We start from the raw sequence: 26842 nt of genomic DNA, 5'->3' as shown, positions 1-26842 counted from the left end.
AATGGATGCGTCAATCACCGATAGTTCCAAAAGTCATTGAGAAAGGGACAGGTAGTTTCTCTCTAAATCTATAGAGGGAGGGGAAACAACAAAACAAGCAAATCGGCTCGTATCGCGTTTCCAGCTTTACTAGCGACCCAACCGGCTGTCGAAGCTAAACGAATGCGGGGGTGGTTGCAGACTCATTCATCTGAAATATACGTCTAGGGTCAATATTGACCGTATCCCTGGATTTTCTCTTTGCACTTCCAGCCCCTACGACAGGTCTGCGAATTTCCTGCCAATTACGCCCTCTGCTGTCCCTCCAATCTGCTTCTCTCTATCTCCCTTTCTTTCTTTATTCACTATTATTCTCCCTCCCTTCTTCTCGTTTAGATCTCGGCGAACCTCTTGTAACGGTATATGTACGTCCGTTCTCAAAGCCAGGAAGTTCCAATTAACGAAAACGAAAATACAGAATTAATTACACTGCACGTTTTAAGCACTGAAAAACGTTCGAAAGAATGATTTCGATTTTACTTTTCACAATTCTGCATCTTGCAATTCATCGATTGTGATATGAAAAAATAAATGATCGAAATATTTTAGCAAATAGCATTTTTATTTCTAGTTTCTAGAGAAAAATCGACAAATAACAGGGATCGTAACAAAAGACACTGAAAGTGAGGTTAGAATGTCTTTTTCACTGGTTAATATCACCGTGCGCGTGCTATACATGTATATGCGACCCCCAATATTGGGAATTAGGAGTGAAAGATTACTTGCGTTGTTCATTTGACCTCTGGATTGATGTTTCAAATAGGACGTTTGGCTTTCGAAGACGATGGATTTGCATACTGCAAAGGGACGGAGATTGAAATGCTCGTAGAAAGAAAAGGAGAGTTGGGGAGTGATAAGTGAGTGCGAGATAGGGCTCAGTATTGCAAAGTGGATTATCGTAATGGATAGCGGATCGATCCGGCTTAGATTCATCACAGGCGATAACGTGTAATCGCGGATAAACTTGGCCAGTGTGAAATGACAGATTTTACATTTGTTGCTGCTGCTGCCCTCATTGGCTTCCCCTTTGTACAACGCTACGCTTCATTTGCATCTGTGGCGCTACGTTCGATGTTTTGAACTACCAAAAAGGTAGGTTATAAATTTTCTATTCTAGAATACTAGAATATCGATTATATTTCATTTCCTATTTCTTCTACTGCTTTTAATAATTTGCATGATATCCAGTTATGATTTTTATCTAATTTCACTGTCTTCCACGCGTTTAATTGCATTAATTATTGTTTAATCAAATTCATAATTGGTAGAATGTGTTTTAGTTACTACATATAGGAAGAAAGTATGAATTGAAGCTGGTTGCATGACTTGCACGTCTAGTATGCGGTACTGCTGTAGTATTTTTAATCGACCGTTGAATCGGAAAAATACAGGGGTTTCTTTACTGGCTGGATTTCTGGCGTAGAAAATTTCTATCGTTAGATTGAACGGTGAATACAAGCAGTTTATTGTGACGTGACGTTGATTTGACGTAATTGGCACTGGGAAGGAGCCAGGCAGGACAGGAATGATTGGGATAAGCCGGGATCAGCCGGGATAAGCTGCGTGCGTGGGGATTATCATGCAAGGACAAAATTTCGCTCGTCTCGACCCTTCAACCTTTTCCATTTCACATTTAAAATCTTATATAGATCGTTCTAAAAAGTATACCTTTCAAATTCAAGCATTAGCGATTTTATTGATAAGTTTCCATTAAATAATCGAACCTTTGATTGTTTTAGGTTAGGATTTAACGAAAAAGGGATGCGTTGAAGAAGAGTAGTAGGACCAAGTGCTTTTTGTCGTAATGCTTTGCTCAAACATGGGAGCATCCCTCATCTCGGGGCTGAATTACGTGGGAGAGCGGACACCTGAGTATGCGTCGATTTGCCTTAAGCCCCTGGAGAGGATCGTCGTATCGCGATCCACGTGAAATCCCTAGGATTCCAAAGGGAAAGCACCCCATAAGCAATTAAATCGGTCCATGACACGTAGGACGTAAAATCCATGGAAATACCTCAACCCCTTTTTGCACTCTACATGCACAAATTTTCCACGTTTTTCCAACTCAACAATTTCCACCAGGTGCAAAGCTTGACTTATACCGACACAAAAATTACTAAACTTTCCACTTGATTTCACACATTTAACCCATGAAACACTGAAAGTGTTGTAACACTATTTTTTATTTTTTTTCAGGTCTCTCATTCGTCACGTTTTTTTCTTCCACAAGAAGGATTCCATGGGAATTTTCCATCTGAGAGAGTAATTGATGTTAGAGAGATGTAATAGAAAATAATAACAAATTGTAATTTGAATGTTCGAGCAGTGAGAAGATAAGAAAAGGCACAAGTAGATTTTGTTGAATGATTTTCATTGAACAATAATGAGAACAATGATTGAAGAGTGTCATGCTGACAATTTCTTGGGGTATTTTTTGCAGGTGTCTCACAGAGTGATTATTCAATTTGATAGAAGACAGGCGAGTTGAGATTAGCATGTCAGTTGATTTGCCGTAGCCGGCTCGGGTCTGTTCCGAGCATTTATTCAAATTTTATGCTTCTTCCCCCACGCAGATGCACCGAAGGGTGCTCTTCTTCACCCCTTTGAACAAAAATCCGTGAAATCGATCTTCGCTTGCACGAGGAGGAAAACCTGATAATTACTTTTCACGAATTTTCCGAAATTTTATTTCAATTTTCTATTCTGTTAATTTTTTATTTAAAATTTAAATAACCTGTGAAGCTTTTCTTATTTTTGTTAGTATTTTCATTATCGTTAATTGGATTGCATCAGTGGAATAGCGATCGATTGGAAGGATCATTAGGAGGAAATGCTGAGCACCTGCGAAACGAGCTGGCAATTTACGAAGTGCAATTAAGTAATAAATGGGAATGTGGAGGGGGCACGGCCAGCGTTGTGTCTCGACGTGCCGGAGTGAATTAATAAAATAAAATCCCAAACGCGAACGACCCTGCCTACGCAGCCCAGATGTGCCCCTCCACGAAGGGCTGTTTCTTTTATTTCACTTCCAATGGGGGGCTCATCGAATAGTTTGCATGCCCCGTGCGCAACCCTTCGTCAAGAATATTGCATTCCTTGCCTGTGTATACTGTAGTATATAACTATATTACTCGACATACTCACCAATACTTCATATACAAAAGAAAAAAAATTTCTTTGACTCTCTTCCAAAACAGCAATCATGTTTTTTTTTAACTACAAACGGGAAAGTTCTGGAAAATTTGCAATAGAATTTTCTTTTTTAATCATTGTACAGAAATCAGGGCTATCGATAATTGCTGCGATTCGTTTTGGCTAGAGTGTGCCGAATGTGGACATATGCAAAACCAAGCGAGATTAGTCGACGTAGCGAGGGAAGGGAGCACGTGCGGTGCGTGTTTTTATCGTGATTTATGGCCTTTCGCCACCTTCGCGCAAGATTCAATTCTCTCTTTGTTGTTTTGCATTTATCGGGGGCGGGAATGGAATTTTAATGGGCGATCAACGTGATATGCAGCTCTAAGGTTATGTTCAAGATGGCGGGCAGATCGACAGATGTGTATTCTGTAAAAGAGAGCAAAGGAAAATTGACAAGTCAGAGAGATTTTGGAAAGAAGAGAGTACTTCTTATAGCTGGGGGGTCATGTTAAGCGTCAAGATATATATATATATATATGTATATACAGTGAGTAGAGAAGTGTAGTGTGCTTTAAGGACGTTCGGCCAAGCGTGAAACGCATTTAGCTTGTTGGCACACAAAACTCAACGGGACAGCGAGAGTCTATTGTTGTTGTGATCGTGCGTGTACGTGTTTATTATGCACGAGGAACGCATCCACGTGGATGGCACAGTATAAGCAGTCTAAATCATCCAAAAGAATTCTAGATCCATCTCATCAATTTTCCAATTTTCCCTTGGTACTTTTCCTCGTTTTTATCGTAAATTTTTCTCTTTATTTGGCCTTTGGAGTTTGTTTAGTTCCACTATTTGGAGTAAGATGAGTCTAAGTAGGATCGTATATGTACGTCTTCATTTAGAATTTTCCAATTAACACCTGTAGCTTTTCCTCATTTTCATCATATTTTTTTTCTCTTTTGTATTTCACTTGAAGCGTGCTTAGCTATCGTATTTGGTAAGGTGAGTCTAAGTAGAAGTGATAAATTTGAGTGTGCAACGTGCTTTTCTCGACAGCACGTTGTTTGACGACAGAGAGATAGGTATAATAATATAAAGTAGCTCTCAATTCTCAAAGGAAGAGGAACCATTGAAGAATCACGATTCTCTCGCACTATTTTTATACTCGCACTTCTCACCTTTCCAGGTCGGCCTCTAGTGGCTCTACTCTGTTTTTGTAAACGTAAACATCTGTCCCTGCCTGCTTCTCCTTGAGTCTCCTTCCCTTCGAAAGTCTCGTTCGAAAAGATAAAATTCTCTCATTGAAACAATGAATTGTTGTCTGTTATTGAAAAAGAAAATCGAGTTTTTTACATTAAGAATAGTATTGAAAGTTTTTAGTCGGTTTAGCATAAACTCGATTAGAAATAATCCCAGCAATTAAAAATAATTGTTATTCAATGCATCTGATGTTAAATTCCCTCTCGATAAGAGTAATCTTAAAAATTAATTAAAATAAAGAGCAAAGGAATATACAAAGTTTGCTATTTAACCCTTCGTCTGCACACTGGGTCCTTGTGGGCACCAATGAAAATTTAATACGAAATGTTTAGTATGGTTTAAATTATTATAAATAATGTATCGTTTTCTCGGTTATCGAAATAATTTTGGGGTTAACAAATAGAGGTATTATGATATGCATTGTAATGTTTTTATATTTTTATAATGATTTTTTAATAGAACATTTAACAATATAAATTTGTGAACATAGTGTATATATGACGCCGGAAAAATATAGTGTACAGACAATGGGTTAAAAACACTTCAAAGCATAGTTGCAAGGAAACATCTCCGTAACTATAAGAGATGAAATTTTTTCACTGACCTTTTGGAAACCTCTTACAATTTGAGTTCAGAAAACTTATGCAGAAATTTGTTACCTTAAATACTTACGAAAATAATCAAATGTTTTCGTATGTATGCTTTAGGGTATTTATTAAGTGACGGATCCTCTCTCTCTCTCTCTCTCTCTCTCTCTCTCTCTCTCTCTCTCTCTCTCTCTCTCTCTCTCTCTCTCTCTCTCTCTCTCTCTCTGTATAGAGGGGGATACTCGAGAATTTTCGGCATAAACTGGAAACTCGAGTGGGCAAGATTGAGAGGACCTAGAAGAGGGGAGTCATCAATTACGATTGAAATAAATCGAAGGCAGATGCAGCGCCTACGGCCGCTACTCGACGGGTGTCCGATTCATCTAGGCGTTGTCCTCCCTTAAACAACTTTTCTGTTGTGACGTGTGACTGGCCTTCCTCTCCTACAAATACAAGCCCGTTTAGTAGATATTCACACTTCACTCCCCTCTACCAATAATATATTAGACCTTGAATCGTATATCAATACTGTCCCATCTTTCTCTTTCTAGTTCTCTCCTAACCTCACCAATGCAGTTTTCATATTTTATATGCTTCACTATAATTGGGTCTCTTTTCGGTCTCTAACCTATAACTTGATCAAACACTGTAAGAATACAAAACTAACGTATCTCTAAATATTATTTACATGTATGTACTTCCTATTATATATTTGTCTGGTCGGTTTAACCTAACAATTCGATCCAAACGTTTCCTTCCTTTGTATAATTACTAATGATTATAAAAGAGAAAAAATAGCAGGGAAGTCAGTAACTAGGTGAGATAGCACTTTATCTATAAACCGCAAAACGGGAAACAGCTGTGAGAAGTTTTGGTGATAATGCTCGATAATTTTCAGTCTCGTTTTAATTTTAATCGACGACGCTAAATTTCGTGTCTGATATCTTTCTTTGCAATATTCTTATTCCTGATTTCCTTAGCAGAGTTTATGTGTTGAAAATTTTTTACTGCGTATTGCACTTTTTAGGCGGGAATCGTGGGAAGCTTGGGAATGAGTGGCTCCCTCGTATCGAATCTTTCAGTCGAATAGCAGGGCTTCTTATAAGAATTCCTGCGTGTAGATTACCGTCTTACATCGGCCAGACGTCCGTCTTCTAATTTGCTGCTCTTCGGTATAAAGCCTCGTCCCTAAAGCCCCTCAAACGCACCTGCAGTTATATATAGATACTTAAACACGTTAAATGTCACCCTAGCAAGCCAAATATACAACGTTACGTCACATTGCAATTATTTGCACTAAAAAAGAAAAAAACATTGGTTTGCTGACCCCTAGTTTGTATATCGTTCTTGAGGATTAAATTAATTTCGTTGTGAATCAACTGAAACAATAAAAACAATTCCTGGGGCGGGTATTCCACGAGGTCCCCATTGGATTTTCACGCTTCGACGCCTGGTGATCCTTGGGGGACCCCCTGGCAACTCTGCTGAAATATTCCATTCCACTTCCAATACGACCTTCAAATTATGTTCCCTGCAAATCCATTATCGATTCTTCTATAGGAATCATCAATCGACCGATTTTCCTCCTTCCAATTCATAATTTCTTTTTTTATCTATTAGTTTTATAAACAATGATTTGAAAACAGTATTTGGTACATTTGCTCTGGAGTAAAACTTCATTGAGTATTTTTCATGGAATTATGTATAATTGTTTATTTTTTTACAAATATTTACAATAACAACAAAAAGTTGTAAAAGATATTTCGAAAAACATAATATACCTGTATTTATCAGTAGTATAGAAGAACGCACTTCTATAACGAATAGATGTGAGTCATCGCGTGGCAGGCAAAATTTTAATCATTCGAATCGCCAATGACGATGAAGTCAGACTGGAATAACCCAGGCGAGTAATTTCCCGAGTACGTTCGCTGAACATTCAATGTTTAATCGCTTTTTACCTGAATGCGTTGCACTTTTAGTTTCTCACTTATTAATTTATTAATTTCTATCTCACCATTTTCAAAATAAAAAAAATAATTCAAACGCTTGAGAAGAAACTTTATAGAAGGCAAATATAATCAAGAGAGTAAAAAGAACAGAAAATCAAACTGTAATTTTCATCAAGTTCCAAGAGTTTTGTAAGGAAACCGTTTTTCCTTATTACAGTATATAGTATATATCATTACTATTATATTATTAGATAGATATATAATATAGTATATCATTATGACTGACTTTCTGTTTACCCAATTGATTGGAATTTATTAAAATTTGCTTTCAGGTCTTTATATGAACATATTGGTAATTCTTCCATATTCCTAACGAAAACCATGATGTCAAGGATATCTCGAGGATGACACGATTACAGAGATTCACAAACGGATCAATGGTACTCGAAGAAGAACTATTTTATATATGAAACAAAATTTTTGGTGTCCTCGCGCGATATTGCTATGGTTTCGTGACGCTGTACGATAATGAGGATTGAAGCTGTGTGCTTCAAGAGGAGCTGTCCGGTGCAGGTTGAGGTGGTGGGGGGCCAGGTTTCTCGCAGCCTCAGTAGGCACGAAGTCTGACTTCCATTTCGGGGTCCTGCCTGTGGGTTAAATGAGGTTCAAGGCCAGCCGTAGCTCCAGCACCGGGCACGTGATGCCCGTGTCCATGATGATGATGGTGATGATGATGATGATTGTGATGATGGTTTAGATGGGGCGGTTGAGCAGCTCCGCTTCGGTAAGCTCGTTGTTTCTCCTCGAAATCCCTCAACCTTTGATTGTAACGCTCCAACTGGTCCCTCAAAAGAGCATCCTCTTCTGCAGCGTGTTCCTCGTCGTACTCCAAACAACCCACACCGTCCAAACGTTCAAGGTCGATCCATCCTCGCCAGCGAACACACACACCGTTCATGATCAAATGTGAACGCAAATGCACCTAAAACAAAAATTCCAAATTATTGTTTTTTTTTTTGAGACTTGAAAAAGTAAATATTCAAACAGAAAAAAAGTTGTATTGTTGTGTAAGTAAAAAGAAAACAATGCTGCATATTGTTTCAAAAGCGGCAAGAATAAACAAGTTGAGTAAAATTTTATTCTGTTTTGTAGGTGGGACGTTTCATGAGAATCAAGCAACTGAGGTACAAGCCAGTTCGCCGCAAATGCTTCTTTATTTTCCAAGAACGATTACGCAGATTGGATGGTTAGAGCCGCTGAGGTGAAATTGCGAGGTCGGCTCGGTCGACCCATTTCAGCTACAAAATTCAATTTCAACTGTTTTCTTCTTTTTTTTTCTTCATCTCTACGACTATATTTTTCTGTTTTATTACTACTCAAGTCGTTCCACGTATTTACCGAATTCCTACCAAAATTTGTAATTCTTAAAACTTTCAGCTTTTTAATTAACTCCATCTGCATTTTCCTTCCTCGAATCGAATTTTTTCATAGGAATTCCTCGTTGGTTCGATTCTCGTTTCGAGCAGGTAAAAAGAGTCAATTATGAAAGACCTATACTTTATTTCAATTTTATTTCCTACCCATTTCCGGTCCGTGTAAAGAGAAGAGAGGAGCATGAAAATTTTCAGCAGCCTTTTGGGTTTTCGTGCGTTTTCAACTGCTTTTTCACAAAACGAGGATTCGGAAAGAATTGCCTGAAGGGGGGAAGGGGGGGATTCACAGTGACTTCTCATTAAAACTTGCCAGCTGTTTGGCAGATTTTGGGGAGGAATAAAGCCCCCCCCCCTTCTGGTACCTATTTAATTCCAGTGAAACACGAACGCGCGACGGGACGTCAATTTCCAAACAATTCCACGGTTTACATTTGTTTACGCGACTTACCAAGAAATTTCGCTGTAGAAAAATTCTAAGATTTTTGTTCCAACTGTTTCCTACTCGAGTAAATATTATTATGAATACAAAAATCCGTCCAATTTCTAACGATCGTCTCAGCGATATTTACAAAGGATGATCACGCATCTCAGTAATTATCTTTCGTTTATAATTGGTTATTGGATAAAATCGAGTTGCAGGACCATTAAGTGTCGGACTGATTTATCTCGCGTCTTTTTATACTTTCCGACGGATCCTGGAGTCTGGTCCTTTTTCGGATGCCGCTGAGATACAAAGTCCGGCTGCTGCTCTCACCTCGAGCAAAAAGCCGACCTCATGAGAATCGTAAAACTTGCCACTGTCTATTTTATCGGCAGAGAAAAAAGCGGCTAGAAAACAATCGTGAAAATAAGTCTTTTTATCGCTGCGCTTCTGAACTAGTGCAATTTGTTGAAATTAGACAAACTATCGTTTTCTCGCTTCAAATTATTCACTGCTGCATCAGTTTAAGGGGAAAAATTACAATGAGACGTAGATAGAAAGAAATGCATGTATGTATCTCAGTAATTGTAAGGCCGGCATCACACGACGCGTTCCATTATTTATCCTGCGCTAGGCGCGTCACTCCACGGTCCACGCACCCCGTGTAATTCCTGCATTCGAATTTTTCCATTTCCATAATTATAAGGCCGACATCACACGACGCGTTCCACTATTTACCACGAGCCAGGTAGGTCACTCCACGCACTCCATAATTTCTCTATTAAAGAAAAGAAAATAATTGCCTTCTTATATCAACTAATCGATTGATTTCTCCTTCAAAAAAATTGTTATATGCGGGGCAAAGGATGCGTCTCGTGAACGTAGCAGTTTCTCATGGGAAAAAGTCTGAATTTCTTTTTTTCACATAACCTTTCTTCGTGTTTTTTTTTCTTTCATTGGACTGGGCGTGACGAGTCATTATCGTCGCATAAAACCCAACGACACGAAACGCAACGCGCTACCAGCGTTTAACCCTTCCATTGCCGACGGCTAATTTGCATTTCGACTGCTAGTGGAGTGATAAAAAAATTAATAAGCGCGAATAGAGCTTATTCGACGTTCAAAATGCTAAGAGAAAACTCGTATAATTGCAAGTTCGAAATCGGAAAATTCATGGAAAATCAAGAAAATTTCTAGTGGAGATATTAACTGCTTTTCTCTGTTCTTCCAACGAGTAACCTTGAACTTTTAGATTTTACCGATTGGCCGTTTAGCTCGTAACGAATTTTAAGGCTAATTTGCATGTGACGAATGGAACAAGATGCGACGGAGAACAGTTTGCGAAAAGGGTTGAGACAAACGATCGGCTATTTCGGGTCTCTTTTGTTTTTCGGTAGGCGTGACTTTTTCCTGCCTTTTTGTCGCTCTATTTTCCATTAGGGTCTCACTCTCGCTCTCTCTGTCTCGCCCGGGTCATTCGTCAAGTAAACAGGGCGTGCAAGCACGGTCAGCTTTTTTTTTCACGTCCAGTCTTGTTGTTCCTTCGCCCCAACGACGCTACAAACGGTCGCTGTAAATTTTATAGTGTACACTATAATACATAATATCTCAACGCCGCTAAATCCCCCCTGCCCCCTTTTTCATCCTTTGAAAAAAGACCTCGAGTTTTACGGCACTGAGAATACAAAATTAAAATTGCCGGGAATTCGTGGAAAACGATTTTTTAGAGAGTGTATAAATGATGGTGTAGGTAGAAGAAGAATTGTAAAGGAAAGTAGGAGAGGAAGGCTTTTATTCGTCAGCACGATCTCGGGTTTGGTTGTGTGTTTATGAACTTTTTGTTTTAATCTACAATAAGAGCGAGGAAAGAGACCGGGGGGTCTCCCAGGCAGGACCACACGTGGCCTATTATTTTCTCGAGTCGTGCGTGGTGCCCCGTAGCGGGCGTTTAATTAAAGGAGATTCGCTTTCCTGATTGAAACAACGATCCCCACGTGCCCCCCCCCCTCTCTCCCTCTCAATACGATTTCCATATCTCCCTTCCAAATCGAAACTTTCGGATTCCTCGAGATCTCTCCATGATCCTTTGAAATCCGAAGAGAAACTTTTCTAAGCTTGTAAAGTGAAAACGAGTCACGATTGGGGGCTTCCGAAGCGATCCTTTAAATTGCGGAGGAGTTTGTAGAGAGGAAAGATTTATAGGCTACTTTTGACCAGGAATCGTCCTTTTCAGAAACATCTGGTGACGTTACGTCGCTTTTGCCTTTCACGTTCCGCTAATTGGCACTGCTACGCTCTAATAGCCCTACAAATCTTTTATCTCCCCGATCTTATCTCTTTTAACCCATGCCACGCAACACCTGGGTCTAAAATGTTTATAACAGGTAGTTTTTATCTACTTTTATTCCTTCAATTTCTAGTTTTTCCTTTTTAGTTTCCCAATCATTTATCTAGTTTTATTTCTTATTCTAGGGGGTTTAGCAAAATGGCGACCAAATTAGAGGAAGAGTGGCGCGCAGATAGAGGGAAATCAATGGCGAAGCCGTCGCGCTGCGCCGGCGCCACCGTCAGCCCGACGCCAATTTGTCAGAAAGGAAAATTTTCGGACTGACGCCTACCCCTCGAACCCCAAGACCCCCCGTTGAGATAGCTTCGATGTTTCGTGAAATAAGACTTTTATATTCGGAAAAACTGTGTAAATAGTGTAGAAGCATTTCTGTGGAGAATCAATTTGTATCGAGTAAGATAAAGTAGGTCAATTGTGTACTAAAATGTAGAAGAAAAAGTGGAACGAATCTAATTTGTTCTTGGAATTTTCATGGAAGCTTGAAGGATTCGGCGAAACTCACCTTGCCATGCTCTTTGTCGAAATCACAGTCCCTTGGGTCAACTGCGTAATTCCCCGAAGTGCTGCTAAACACGAGTTGCAAATTCGTGCCAGTTGCGGCAAATGCAATTTCAGTGTGGCCCTCCCTACAACCGTTTTGAAAACGAACCTGACGCTCCTCGATAGGTCTGTCCCTGTATCCGGTATATTTTACCTGTAATTATAGTTAATAAACCACTTTTTACACATCCCTGATCAACCGTTATAAATAAGCTTGAAATTTAGCATTATTCCTGCTATTATATTCTTCGTAAGATCGTACATATCATTAATTCATAAACATAGATTAGATACCCCCCATGCAAATTCTTTCGCGCAGACAACATCTCTTTCGCGTTATTTAGATACTAGGTAATTTTTAAACAGTTACAGATTATTGGAGATTTTTCAGTTTTATCCGCTTGAAACAAAAATATGGAAGAATACTCGCCTCGCTTTCACGACTAAGCCTTCTGAAAAGTTCATCGCTCTCAAATTTGGTTTTTTGGTCCGGCACGACTCGTGGCATTTTGAAGACAAATCTTGACTGTGGTTGATTGTAAAGTCCCATGCCATCGAATGGCAAAACGCCCACACCGAGCCCACCGGCTCCACCCGCGTGTTCACTCATCGCGTGCATCATTTTCCAAAAACTTCTGAGATGTCACTTATACTACAAAAACACTTTCAAGTCTCCAACTTTCTTCACTCTCTTCTTTTGCTAAAAAAATCTCTATGGGGTTTCTCCTCGTCTCTACGTTTTAATCCGATACACCAACATTCCACATGCAGTAGATAAAATTCTCTAGGTGGCCGAAATTTTGAAGCGAGAAAGATCACAGGGTTCCCCAGTGTATCGTTCAGCGTCTCAGTGGAGACTGGTTTGGTACGAAATGTGCCTAGGTTGTGTAGACTCGTGTACAGTACAGTTGCTGAGGAGAGTGGATGGATTTATGCCCCCACTCCATTATCAGGAACCTGGTGTTTCTCTGGGAGCTTAGGGGGAGCGCTCCCATCGCCACGCCTCTGGGTGTAGCTCCCTTACCCCACTCCAAAACTTGTCAACCCCTCTGCAACTCTCATAATTCATGCAATTTTTCGTCTCCCGCGCGCCATCTCGGGATAATTTTGAATATATCATAAATTTTTACAAATTATAGTCAGTTGCTCTTGGAATGATTTATCTTCGTAGTTTTAAGTTTAAGGTTAGGATCGAGTTTTGGCGTCTTTTGATCTTGAAGTAAAGCCGGCTAGAATAGAAATTTCCGTCGTTAACGAACAAACGATGAAATCTTTATAAGTAAGTACAAAACGGGGGGTGAGAGACAAGAATGGAAAACTGTATATAAGAGGGGAGGGAGAAAACGGATACTATTACCTCTGACAGTGGAATCGTTGAAAGAGGGGGGGGGGGGGTAGTAAAAAAAGATAAATGGACGTATATAGCTGGTAACGCGGATCGTGCAAAGGGTCGTTGATCTTAATCGCATGGATCCTTAACAATGATCCTCTCAAGTGGATGAGCCACTCGACAACGAACGAGGGCCCTTTGCCTCGAGGGGATCCCTATATTTTCACTATACTCGCTAATACCACCTTCCTTTACCCCTCCCTCCATCGTCGCGTTTTACTCCCAATACCTCCATCCTGCCAATTCTTATATATACCAATCCAATGCTATTCTCTAGTTCATAAAACTTTTCACTGTCAACACTGTATCTGTACACAGATAAACTGTGTCTTAGCAAAACGAAAGTTACGGATTATCCTACTAAAGAAAGTTTATTGCCACGACCGACGGGACAATTTGTTTTTCAATTATTTTTGAGAAAAATGCCGCAGGTCGGAAATCCTGTTCTTCCTAGAAACTTTATGAAGCAACCCTCGAGGGTAAAATGCAGCAAGCTCACTGAAAATAAAACTAGGCGCAATCAATTTTATGGTCCGAGTTTATGAGACTTTACAGCTATCAACCGGTAAATAACCTTTTTGCTACTACTTTCTAATAGACCCACCGTTTTTAATAGCATCCTTGGTCCTTTGAGAGAAAGCATTAAGATTTAAGGTGTCTAAATTACCTAAATATTATTTCACAATATTCTTGATTTTTCTTCTTAACTTATATTGTTCTAATAATTTACTTGCTTTATTTTTGTTAGGTGATGCAGAATCGCCTCGCCTGATCTTTTTGCATCCCCAGAGTGAAACGCGGGGGAATTTTTATACGGTAACGCCTACAGCATTCGGATTGGCAGGAAGAGCTCGACCAATCACTGCAGTCCATTTCACGGGGTGCACACACATGCGAAAATGCGTGCGTCCCGCCGTCCCCTTCAATAATACACACGCCCAAACCGAGTAGAAATCATTGATTTTTTTATCCCTCAGGCTTACTAAATAAGGATTTACAAAAAACTTAATAATGCATTGAGTTGTTCCATCACAATAATCTCGAACGTATGTGCAAAAGGAGATAAAAAGAATTTTGCTTCTTATAAAACCTTATTCAAATTTAGAAGCTTTTGCGAACCGAATCGATAGCTGGAAGTTTGCGTTGCCAGAGAGACGCGGATGGGACTGTATCGAGCAAACGCTTAGGTAAACAAACGAACTGTACAGACTACTGACTACAGAACGTTTTGGAAAAAGAAGTGACAATGCCGGGTAGAAAAGAAATCTGCAAAAGTGCTTCTTTCGAGCACAGTAAAGCTTACGAATATCATCGATCCAAGGTAAAGGGAGAAATTATAGGTAGTTTATCGGATGAAAAATTCCTTAATATGTTGTGTTTTAGGTTAATAAGGCCACATCGCGGATAGACGTAGTGCCACCGGAATGTAGACCCCACGTGACTCATAATGCCAAACGAGCTCAACTGGAGAAAGAACGCCAGGCAAAAATCGCGAGAGACAATTTTATTCTAGTGAAGAAATTGTGTAACATTATGCATAGGAAAAAAGCCAAGGTTGAAAATCAGAGAGTCGCTTGGCAATGCAGCACGTGCTTAAAAACTCACTGATTTAAATTTTTGCCAGTGCTGGGCCCTGTTACTTAATTTTTTTTCATTTATACTTAATACCATTGATCGAAATAAATTAAATCTTTCGTCATCTTAAAATAGTTCATGGGATTTTACTCTGTTATCTTTCTTGTATCTCTGAAAATAGCAACTAAAGTTTTTCGTTTTTTAGCTTTGACCGTGTAAAGTGATATCATGAAAAAAGTATACAGTGAAAGATGCAGAAAATGTTGAAAATAGAACAAGCTCGAGTGCTGTAACGAATATCGATCTCTAAGCAGCCTACTTCACTTCCTAGATATATTTGAAAACACAAAATAGTAAGAAGATAGATAAGTCGTTTTGTCGCATCGATAGTGATATTCTTGAACAAAGATTATAATTATAAGGTAAAAGATTAAAAATGGAGGAGGAGATTGAAAGAGAATGGGAAGATGATGAAATCCAAAATGAATCGGTAGAAGAAGAGGAAGATTTTTTGGTATTGAATAAACCGGAATTAGAGACGGTATTGACACATAAAGAAGCTTGCGAGTGTTTGCATACACTCGGTAAAATTGACTCAGGATTTGGATATGCTTATCTCGGATTAAACGCCTCTAATAAATTGTTAACAGATATAGGTGTTATACCCACATTTAAACATGTCATTTTTGTCAATGTTTCCGGAAATAACCTCAAATCCGAATCTCTCCAAGTTCTTGAGAAAATGACGTATCTTTTAATGTTACAAGCTGATAACTGCAAACTGAATTCCATCATTTTGAAACCAATGGCCCATCTTCAAGTTTTAACCTTAAATAAAAACAAATTATCCAATACTTTTGGAATTGAACATCCGACGCTCGAACGCTTAGAGTTACAAAGAAATAAAATATCCACTGTGACATTAAATGCATCTGGCTTGAAACGTTTACAATTTTTGGATTTAAGTTTCAATAAACTGGAAAGCACCTATGGAATATCTTGTCCCAATCTTACTCATGTTTATCTCGCTGGAAATAAAATAAAGAAAATAGAGGGATTAGGAACCTTGGTAAATTTACGAGTTCTGCATTTAAGAAACAATCGAATTTCCAATCTGGATGGATTCACTTCGAACTGCCCATTAAAATATCTGAATTTAAGGAAGAATCGTATCGACAAGATCTCGGAGATTGAGAAATTAAATTGTTTATCTAGTTTGGAAGTTCTCCTGCTTATGCAGAACCCTCTTGCGGAGTTGGAAGAAACTCAAGAAGATTCGACCTATCGATTAAAAATCTTGTCTATGCTGATTAATCTCAAAAGAATTGACAAGGATCCAGTTTTGAATCAGGAAAGGACGGAAGCTCGTGATTTGCTTAATGAAAGTGATACACGTGACAATAACAGCCTTGACGAATAAAATATAATTCCGAGATTTAACGCATTTTCCAATATTTATGGAGTAAAATATTAATTAAGTTGTTGCTATCTTAAGTAATTATTAGTACTTTTATTGAATTTTTATTTGTAATATTATATATCTAGCTTCTTTACCATAAGATTTTCATCTTTTACCAACAGCGATCAATCGCAGATTTCTATTTTATTAACATATTTTTCCGTGAGGGAAAAGAACATGAGGGTACGAAGTACCTGAAGGGAATGTAAGTTTCATTTCAAGGCCAGAAAAACGAAGTCAAAGTGATAGGGGAAAAGAGGTTGATTGCCATTTTGATTGTAAGTAGATATAGCACATAAATGTTATTATTATTATTGGAATCTGACTAACTCCAAAGCGCCTCTAGTGGCCATTACTTAAACTATTTCTTTCCTGAAAAGTCAATTTGAGTATTTGAAGTTACAGCTCATATGTAAAAAATTTCTCGTAGAAGGAGTTGTACTTGCAAACCGGCATACTCCTTCTGTTGTAAGAAACATTTTATACACTATATTATTAATATATATTCAAACTCGTATTGCACAACACGTGATATTTTTCAGGATTGCGCCGGCCATATTGGTTTTGACGCCGGGTAGTTCAGACGTTCAGACTTCAGATCCCAATATCTATATACGTACATACAATGGTAGCATTCAGCAGAGACAAATGTTGAGGGAGCGGTGTATGTTATTGGCTATTACTCTTAGATCCTATAATTTTATCCAATAGAAGTAGAAGTTTAAAAAGAAATCTGGTAACGTTACTGAGCTGCTACCTCTGCTGAATGCTACCAATGATGATGGCCGTCACCCTCTTTCCCCCACCACTTTGGCTTCACTTCCACGGACATATGCTGTTAGCTTATTTCCATCGTAGAAAAATGTTCTTATAAGCAAAGCAGAAACTTAGCCCTTAACTTCTTGTTATGATTAGTCAATTCAGTCAATTCGACCAATCAAACGCGTCTTTTAAACAACGCTATCCCAATGCTGGTTAAGGTGTTTCAAGTCTAAACATGCTTAATGCTAGATCCGTCCTGAATTGTTTGCTGAATTTGGAATGTTGACCAATGATTGGTTAAAAATGCAGATAACTAATCAGCAATCACCATTTCAAATCCAAATTGCTTGCGCCTTGCAGCCGTTCCGGCATTTGGACCATCCAGGACGGGATGGTTCATTGAGCAACTTACCGAGCAATCTGACCTGATTGGCGTAGCCCTAACGTTAAACCAATCAGATGCGATTATCCCCGTTTCGAATAGTCCTATTGTGCACCGGCGGTTCATTTGAGTTTTTGAATTTCCGCGGACACGGGTTGTCAGCTAATCGCGCGCCGTATTTCTGCGTAATAGCTGACATGTTTTTAAAGAAACTCGCGATTAAAAATAACTTATTATCTTGTTTCTATCACATATGTGCAATTTTAATAATTATTAGATTAAAATAATTTTACCGAAATTCAGTTTTCTAAATTAATAATTGCACTTTTTTTAAAAATACATAATAATATCGAAACGCAGTATGTGATAAGAATAAAAGTATTTGCTTGTGTACAAAATTTTAAATAATAAAACTTCTCGTATATTTTGCCAGTGTGCATCACGTGTGCTTGTGTTTGTGTAGTTGCAGTGGTCAAGGGCAACAGTCTCAAGGACTCTCATAGCCTACTGTAAATTACATTGTTTTTATCTTAAACCTCGAATAAACTGCAAATTAATTCTAGACGATTTCATTTAATGACAATATTTATTTTTTTTTGTTATAGTGGGCGACTTTACTTTGGGATGTAAATGCGTGTTTCGAACATCTGCGTTGCATTGTAAAATTTTAAAAATCTATATGGCGTTGTTAAAATTACAAAATCCGCTTCGCATAGTGTGTGCGTAGTGCCGTGTAAATAATACGCGTTACGTTATACCGTTTTTGTATTAGATTATCGCGAGTGATTAACGTGAATGCTATCGTCATCAGCGTCATCACCATCGCATCCTAAAAATGGATCATTGTTGGAATTTCGCCGAATGAGTGAATTCCATGGGTAAAACTGGAATTATTTTTTACTAACCTAAGGATGATCGAAAAACTTCGATCCTCCTTCGGATTAAACCATATCTTGTTTTTTGCTTGATTTTTAGGTTTAGCTTTTCGATATAGGGAGGCCTTTTAGCTATATGTTTAGTGTATAGCTTTCGGTGTTAGACAGGATTTCTTTTTCAGGTTCTTCATTGCGACTACAACTATTTTGCGTATTTTGTTTTTTCAAGGTTAGTTTTCCGAAAATCCGTAGGCCCGTTAGCTTTGCGTTTTGGGTAGGTATTATAGTTTTCGGTGCTAGGCAAGTTTTCTTTTTCAGGTTTCTCTAGCTCTTTTGAAATAATGTGATTTTCTTCTCCCATATTAAATCCCTTCCCCCTCCTTTCTAGGGGATAAGAGCAACCATGTGCTCAGGAACAGAGATAAGTGCACGCTATGTCGAGTTTTGTTCATTTTTTATTTTGCTTTTCAAATGTACAAAATTATGTTTATCGTAGAGATAAGTTAAAATTAGCACAACAAAAATAAACAAACAAAGCCTCTGCCGCCTCTGCTTTGTTCAGGACCGTTTCAATAGCCTTCGCGAGGCGCCCCTATGCCCTGTATTTGCAAAAAGCAATGGATCTAGAAGAGAAGGTACCTCGAAAAATTTACCTTTCTATAAAACTATGTGTTAATTTCAGCTTATCTTCTGTTCTCTTTCTAATTTTGATTTTCAACGAAACAAAAATGCTTTTTAATTAATACATATTAAATACATATTCTTAGAGCAAATGAATGTAATGATATATGCTGGTCTCAACTTGCACCAAACCAATATTTTATTCTCCTTTCTAGTTACTCATTCTTGTTTGTTCGTGATATTAATTTTAGTCTTCATTTACGGAATTGTAAATTCTAGAACGTAACATATATACATATATGTATTGTATGCTGTATCTACCTATGTACAATGAAGATGGCGGTTAGCCTATTTTCCCCACCACTTTAGCTTCAGTATCTGGAATCTTTTCACCACCTCCCCTCTCCCACTTGACAATATTCTTGAACGAAATTTCTGCGGATAAAAGAGCAGATGCCGGCGTTCCTGTGTCTATTTAGTCTGTGCAGGTTAAACGTTTTTGTACTGCTGATTTCGGATTATTAATACGATTTTCACGTGCTTTGTATTAGAAAATAAGAAACATGGCAGGCAAACAACCCTTTAAAATTGGTAAGTCGGCAAATACCTTAATTTATTTTCTTTGCACGTCAATCCTTTAGAGCAACACGTGCTTATGTTGCGTAAAGTTTCGTTATTTAAAACACATATTACATTTGATTTTTGCATATCAAAAGTGCTTCTATTAATTTCTTAGATTTAATAAACATCCTGTTAATTCGTTTTTTTTAAATTAATTTGATAAAGAGTCCAACATTTCACAAAAAATGTAAAATTAATTTATTTTTTATAGTAATTATTATTATGGTTAGTAGATAATGGGTTAAACGTAATTATATAGAAGAAATAATTTGAAACATTAATATTATAGCCGACATATCATTAGCTGATTGGGGCAGAAAAGAAATTACTATGGCAGAAAATGAGATGCCTGGTTTAATGGCTATCAGAAAGAAATATGGGTCACAAAAGATTTTGAAGGGTGCTAGAATCGCTGGATGCCTCCACATGACCATTCAAACTGCTGTCTTAATTGAAACTCTGGTAGAGCTTGGTGCTGAGGTGAGTTAAAATTAGTGTCATATCTATTCATATTTCCCCAACCAATCCTAGAATATTGATAAATTTATCTAATCAAAGCTATCAAGAGTTACAAATTGATATTGAGATTAATATAATTTTAGCAGAAAGTGGAAATGCTGTTTTGCAGCTTGATTGCATAACATTATCTGTGACAAACACAATTATGTGCGTGAGTCAGATTTATCTTGTCTTAATCTTAGCCTTTTTTTATACTATTTATAATATCTCATATTTGAAGAATCTTTAGTATTTATGTAAACTTAGAACACACCTCTGACCCCATGACAGAATGACCTAGAATTTTTATGAAAAGGAAACATTTTTATTCAATTCAAATCTTTTGTGAATGAAAGCTTTAAACTGAAATAGGATCCCTCTTGAATTGAAGGTACAATGGTCATCGTGCAATATATTCAGCACGCAGGACCATGCTGCAGCAGCTATAGCAAAGACAGGAGTTCCAGTTTATGCATGGAAGGGTGAAACTGAGGAAGAGTATCTCTGGTGTATAGAACAAACACTTATTTTTAAGGATGGAAAGCCTTTAAATTTAATCCTTGACGATGGAGGTGATCTCACCAATTTAGTACACAAGAAATACCCAGAATACTTAGACGAATGTAGAGGCATATCAGAAGAAACCACCACTGGTGTACACAATTTATACGGAATGTTAAAAGCTGGAACTTTAAAAGTTCCTGCAATTAATGTTAATGATTCAGTGACAAAGGTTAGTTGAATAGGAAGGTTGTTTGAGATCCTAGTTGATTCTGATGAAAAATGTTTTAAATAGAGCAAATTCGACAATCTTTATGGATGTAGAGAATCTTTGATTGATGGTATCAAAAGAGCTACTGATGTAATGATAGCAGGAAAAGTTTGCGTAGTTGCTGGTTACGGTGATGTAGGCAAAGGATGTGCTCAGAGTTTGAGAGCCTTAGGCGGTCGCGTAATTATCACCGAGATCGACCCGATAAATGCTTTGCAAGCTGCAATGGAAGGATATGAGGTAGATTTTCTTCTCTAAAATTTTGACAAATATCTTCCTCACTTTTGCCAATTTTTATTAGGTAACAACAATGGAGGAAGCCTCTCAGAAAGGTCAAATTTATGTTACAACAACAGGATGCAAAGACATAATCATAGGGGAGCATTTTATGAAAATGCCAAATGATTCAATCGTTTGCAATATTGGTCACTTTGATTGTGAAATCCAAGTTTCCTGGTTAGAAAAACATGCTATAGAGAAAGAGAATATCAAACCTCAGGTGGATAGATACAAATTAAGCAATGGAAGGTGGGAAAACACCAAATTTTAACAAGAAAGTAGAAAAAGAATATTCCCACGATTTTCTACAAGCCATCTTGCTTTGCAGGCACATCATTTTACTAGCTGAAGGACGTTTAGTTAACCTGGGATGCGCAACAGGCCATTCGAGTTTCGTCATGAGCAATTCTTTCACTAATCAGGTCCTGGCGCAGATCGAGCTGTGGACAAAGTTCAAGGAATATCCAATTGGTGTCCATATGTTGCCTAAAAAATTGGACGAAGAAGTCGCAGCCTTGCATCTACAGCATCTTGGCGTTAAATTAACAAAACTGACACCAGAACAGGCCAAGTATTTGGATGTTCCTGTCGATGGGCCTTACAAACCTGATCATTATAGATATTAATCTACAGATGAAATGCGTAATAAATTTTGTGCAGAGCAGTGAATGCTTCAACGTTTTGTCAATCCTCAATTGATTTTCTATAGGTAGACTTATCAGAATAAAAATAAATTTATTTATCATTAAAATCACAGTTACGTATATGAGTCATCAATGCACTTATTTTTGTTTAAAATAACAGAGATTTTCGGCGACAAAAACAGCCACAGCCAGTTGGGCAATATTGTTGATTGGAAAACCATGCTGCTAGATGTTGAGTATGGCCTCCATGGCCGCAAAGAATACAGAAGTTGCTAGGACCTGAAATCAATTGAATTTTAAAATTCGATTTACTAGCAATTTGAGGGTTTTATTAAAATTAACAGACCTCTAACAGAAATATGACAAATTACACATTCGAAAATTAATCTTTTGCAACTAGAACATTGCGGACCCCAGCTAACTATTCCGCATATTTCACATTCGCAATGAAAATCGACTTCTTTATGTGTATCCATTAGTGTTGTGCTAACGTGTTTCAGCACTTGTGCCCTTGCATCGAGCAATTTCCACCTGTGCAAAACCTCGGCATATGCTTTCTTGTAACTATCATACAATACAGTGTACTTCTCGTCCAGTAATCTAAAAATTATTAAATTGAAACTATAAAATCAATTTTTTTTACTAAACTCATTATGTTATAATTAAAATTATACTTATTGCTCCTAGGGGGCTCCCCAAAAGTTTCTGAAACCATTTTTAAGTCATCCAAAGATTCGGACCAGGAGTTGGATCTATGATGTTTCAAATTCTGATAATTCCATCCCTCCATAGTCGTATCAGCTAAATGTATCGTGTGATATGGAGAACCACCAGGCTATAAAATAAAACTAATCATTTTCGGGTGTAAATCACGATTAATATGTAGACAAAATCGATACAGTTCCAAAACGCAGTTAAATCTCATTTCATGATTAATCTAAAGTAACAAAGAGCTCTTCTGCTTTTTGCATGCATTTTCTTTTTCTTCGCACTGTGCCAAAAATTCAGAAGTATGTAATGAGTGTCTACAATAACGAGTGGTAAATTACAGTGACGGAGAACCCTGAGAACCAATAAACAGCACACAGAGGATGGCAACGAAACTCATAATTTGGCAAAATCTTACCTTTAAGCGCCATTTTCCTGTGGAAAGCCTCTATAACAAAGACAACAAATAATAAATAAAATTAGGTATGCCAAAAATATTAGGAGATTTGATATCTTTTCATGGTTCTGGGTTTCTCGGTCAAAGCGCTAATTAAGGTAAATTTCCTTTTGCTAAAAATCTTTAAACCAACAGTTTTTTAATAATTAATTCCTTTTTCTCATATAGAGACAAACTTACACTAACGTTTACTGATTTGCTGTTAATTCTCGTTTGGGAAGAATCCGAACCTTCTGATCTTTGACTAAAGGCACAGCTTAGCATCCCTGCCATTTGAACATCCGATTGATTAGCATAATGTTGAATTCTAAAAATTAACGATAGATCGTAGATTTCAATTATTAATTATTTAAGGTTAATTAAATATCAGTAGTTACAAAGAATGAATTAGATTCTGGCCAAATGGATGTAAAGGCCAGGGCGACTCAATCTCTGCTGACTGGTTACAATTTTGGCCTATACTTAAAAGCGACTGGGAAATTACTAAAGCTGCCAAATACCATGCTTGAACTAGATCTGGTCTCTCCAAAGATGCCGCTATATTTGCATTATAATGACACATTGCTGGAATATCAGTAGTGTTGATGCTAAAACCAACAGAATTCATCTTTATTTCTTCTTTTAATCCATCATAATAGATGTTACATATGACCTACTCACATATATCTTTTTGCAAGTTCCTTATTTACAAAAAACAAAGCTGAGGCGTCGTAAATTGTTACCATGGAATGGCAATTTTTACAGCAAGATCTGTCGTTTGACCGGTTAGTTTGAATACCACGTTGTGTTCTCTTCTAGAATTTTTATATGTTACAAGTAACTATGGATCAATATGATAAGATAAAGTCAATTTTTAATCTACAAATAAAAAAAATAGCATACGCGATCTTGAAAATAAAACGAGCTGATTGGTAGATTATCCGATGTTTGAGTGTAGGAATTTGGATACAGCTGCACAAAATCTTCGTTGCTTCCCATTCCTGGTCCAAGAGCAGATAAAGCTCTTGGAGTAACACTATCTGACTTTACCGAGGACCGTTTAGTGTAAGATAATCTTCCAAAGCAAACAAGGATACCTGCAATTTTTTTCTTTAATCGTTAGAAATAACTTTTGTTTAGGAAAAATATGTACTAACCAACGTTACAAAATCTGGCACCGGAAGTTCTGGGAAATGGGATATATGTATCTTGATAATTCGTGCACATTCCAGGATTGCTTAAGAAACTAGAGTTATCTTGTATGTGGTACAAATGATTTCCATCTGTTTCATCTTTTTTATATGTCTGAAATTACTTTGTTTAATAACAATTACAGAAATGTACTGTTTCTTATGTATCATTACCTGCTCCAAAGCAATTATTAGTTGTCTGAGACAGGGCTCCAGACATGACCGATTTTTTTTAACACGCTGCTGTGCAGTTTGTTTCAATACTTTTAAAATCTTAACCATTGTAGCATTATCGATAGTGGTTCCTGGACAAAATTGGAAAGTTGGCTGGGCACTAAATGGATAGTTCCCAGGAAAATTAACTTTTAATACTACATTGTAATTCTGATTGCTTGCCGTTACTGTACAGCTTCTCTCAGTTGCATCCATTGCATTTAGCTTAGAAGTATTAAAAGATTTTTAATGTTATTAGGAAGCTAGGAATCAATTTTTTTCTGACATCACAAAAAATTTACTTACTTCTATGTTGGGTATATTCATATTTATAAGAGAAAATTCTTGCTGCAAAGTTTTTGGCTGTGTAGGAGACGATACTTCCTTATTAATTTCAATTTCATTTATGCCATCTGGTCTTAAAATTGTCTCATCGATTTTGGAAGAAATAAAATTTATTTCATGTTCATGTTGAGAGTCATTTAGTTGCAATTGCTGTACTGTCTGTAAGGCCCCTTAGAATAGAATTATGAATCAATAATATTTATCAAGATCTATTTCATTTCTTTTGTATTCTAACTGTTCTTACTTAAATTATTGCCTTCGGAATACTGTGTATAATCGGAAGCTCCATCATTAATGTCATAACCACAGAGCTAAAAAATATTTATTAATATATATTTTTTATCACTAATTAAATATGACATAAAGAAATACCTTCTTTAGAAAAGGATCTATTCTAAAGATTCTAAGACATTGATCCTTAGACCATGTAATTAGTTCAAAATCATTATTTTCTATTTTCGAATGCCTCCATTGAAACTCTAAGACAACATCATTATGATCATCAAAACTATAAATGGGAGAACTGAGATTTGAAGTATTCCATAATAATAAACTATTTTCTCCTCTTCTTAATTGTGGTACAACTGTTGTTACCAATCCTTCACCAAATGGCTAAAAGAATAATTTTTTTAATTACATTTTGAATTTATTATATACAACTTTGAATTATTAATTTGAAAAAACGTTACAGTATATCTAGCTCTCCAGACTGGAAAAAGACTTGTTAAAATACCCTCTGCTCTTCTGGGATTTCCAATATCAAAAATTTTTGCTGTACAGTCTCGACTAGACGTTGCTAATTGATTTTGTTTAAATGGACACCAATCTAGCCCATGTATCTGCAAAAAATGTTTTTTTTAGAAATAATTTCACTAGAAAAGTTAAATTATTTTCTACTTTTGTCAAATGTGCAGCTATGTATTGTACTGGACTATTTCCTTTTCTTTGATCCCATATTTTTATATCTCCATCATGAGCAGTAGCTAATATGTGAGGTGTTAAAGGATTCCATCGTACTTGCGATGAACCAGCTAAAATCTTTCTTTGTTAATATTTCTTTTTAGAAAATTAATTGAATCAAAAGAGAATGTTAATCTCACCTACTGCTGATAAGGACATGCTAGGCTTCCTTTGATCCCTTATATCCCATATATGAATAAATGTATCAATACTACAAGATGCAATAATATCTGGTTCCTTAGGATGCCAATTTAAATCACTTACTACACGTGTATGAGCTTTCAAACTGTGCTCGGTATGTAACTCACTTCCTCCATTTGCTAAGTTTAATATTTCCACTCTAGTATTGCTCTAAAAATAAAATATTTTAATATCATAGCAAATCTATTCAGATTTATTTCAATAGCTTTATGCTCATACTGAAATTGCACATAAATGACAATTGGGAGCAGTCGGATTCCATTCAGCAGATCCAACCTCATACTTGCTCTGTCTTTGAAACTTTTTTAGGGTATCGATACTCTCATCTAACTGTTTAATAGCAAAATATCTCCGTCTAGTAAAAAAAAGCCAGTTGTAAATGCCAAAAGTAACACAAACTTTTAAGTATCTCTTACCCAGCTAGTAAAACGTGCGTTTCAGTGGCATTGACAGCCATTGTGTTAGCCTTGTCATAAAGAGAAATAACAATTATTTTAAAATAATCTTTCAGTTGACAGAAATATGTAGGTTAAGCATTTTTATGTTTTGTTAAAAGGCAGTTTGTTTGTTTTTTCTTTTGGTTTACCTGTAAGTCACAGTGCTCCGTGACTACACACTTGCTTCTCCAGCGTTTTGACATTTTTACTTGTCGTTAGAATTCCAATAAACACTACAATCTAAAATCAGCCGCATCTGTTCACAAACACATGGGCAACAATGGTAAACTCGAATAATATTCTTACTAACCGAAACACTGGCTCTTGATTGGTCTATACTTTATACAACTATGGATTCATTGTTGTTATATAAACAACAAGATAAATTTATGAAGAGTGTGAATCTCAACCTCATGTATACGAAATCAAAAGTAATACACATACACGCATTGAGAAATTTGACATGTTTTGCCACGCAATTCACGAAAATCTTCATTACTGATTGGTCGATCCGTAAAAGATCATCTGTGATTGGTGGAATATTAAAAAATCAGTAAGGAAAATATAAGAGTCAGGACGAATAATTAGAATCTATTCGTTGCAAATCTAAATATGTTCAAAAGGACAAATATTTTGATATATGTATGTAAATAAATTTTAGTAAATGTTAATAACGCATCACACATATTCAAAGTATCGCATGTGATTTTTCGGCATAAACAAACACATATAAAAAATTGGGTGCTGTTATTGGTGGAAT

At 37.0% G+C, this 26842-nt stretch overlaps 4 protein-coding genes across 10 annotated transcripts; 2 read left to right on the top strand and 2 right to left on the bottom strand.

Annotated features, from left to right (window-relative positions):
• Window positions 1-6705: 6705 nt before the first annotated feature.
• Window positions 6706-12609, bottom strand: LOC136779928 (protein big brother-like). The gene is made up of 3 exons (XM_066737879.1): window positions 12145-12609; window positions 11677-11868; window positions 6706-7955 (listed from the first exon to the last, which is right to left on the bottom strand). The coding sequence occupies exons 1-3, from the start codon at window positions 12334-12336 to the stop codon at window positions 7581-7583; spliced, it is 759 nt and encodes a 252-aa protein (XP_066593976.1). The 5' UTR covers window positions 12337-12609; the 3' UTR covers window positions 6706-7580.
• Window positions 12610-15115: 2506 nt separating this feature from the next.
• Window positions 15116-16099, top strand: LOC136780130 (leucine-rich repeat-containing protein 23-like). The gene has a single exon (XM_066738249.1). The coding sequence runs from the start codon at window positions 15116-15118 to the stop codon at window positions 16097-16099; it is 984 nt and encodes a 327-aa protein (XP_066594346.1).
• Window positions 16100-19205: 3106 nt separating this feature from the next.
• On the top strand, window positions 19206-21612 carry Ahcy (adenosylhomocysteinase). The gene is made up of 6 exons (XM_066738125.1): window positions 19206-19369; window positions 19689-19879; window positions 20289-20630; window positions 20694-20909; window positions 20971-21197; window positions 21277-21612. Exons 1-6 carry the CDS (start codon window positions 19342-19344, stop codon window positions 21572-21574), a joined length of 1302 nt encoding a protein of 433 aa, XP_066594222.1. The 5' UTR covers window positions 19206-19341; the 3' UTR covers window positions 21575-21612.
• Window positions 21604-26836, bottom strand: Wdr59 (WD repeat domain 59). 7 transcript variants are annotated; one of them, XM_066738117.1, is made up of 20 exons: window positions 26393-26836; window positions 26232-26322; window positions 26062-26111; window positions 25865-26000; window positions 25585-25795; window positions 25382-25515; window positions 25174-25323; window positions 24857-25096; window positions 24729-24795; window positions 24446-24654; window positions 24101-24364; window positions 23894-24041; window positions 23640-23833; window positions 23418-23551; window positions 23135-23344; window positions 22938-23064; window positions 22719-22748; window positions 22267-22427; window positions 21939-22192; window positions 21604-21871 (listed from the first exon to the last, which is right to left on the bottom strand). In XM_066738117.1, exons 2-20 carry the CDS (start codon window positions 26283-26285, stop codon window positions 21741-21743), a joined length of 2904 nt encoding a protein of 967 aa, XP_066594214.1. In that variant the 5' UTR covers window positions 26286-26322; window positions 26393-26836; the 3' UTR covers window positions 21604-21740. The 7 variants fall into 7 exon arrangements, 6 of the variants coding, with proteins under 6 accessions (XP_066594214.1, XP_066594213.1, XP_066594215.1 ...); XM_066738116.1 differs by having other exon boundaries at window positions 26232-26836; XM_066738118.1 differs by having other exon boundaries at window positions 22944-23064; window positions 26232-26836.
• Window positions 26837-26842: the final 6 nt, after the last annotated feature.

Source organism: Prorops nasuta, unplaced genomic scaffold (genome assembly GCF_024137725.1).
Source record: "Prorops nasuta isolate Cenicafe-Biocafe unplaced genomic scaffold, Cenicafe_Pnas_1.2 PNAS00018, whole genome shotgun sequence".
Classification (NCBI taxonomy): domain Eukaryota; kingdom Metazoa; phylum Arthropoda; class Insecta; order Hymenoptera; family Bethylidae; genus Prorops; species Prorops nasuta.
Note: the sequence above shows the minus strand (reverse complement) of the source record. Positions and strands in the feature narration are given on the sequence as shown.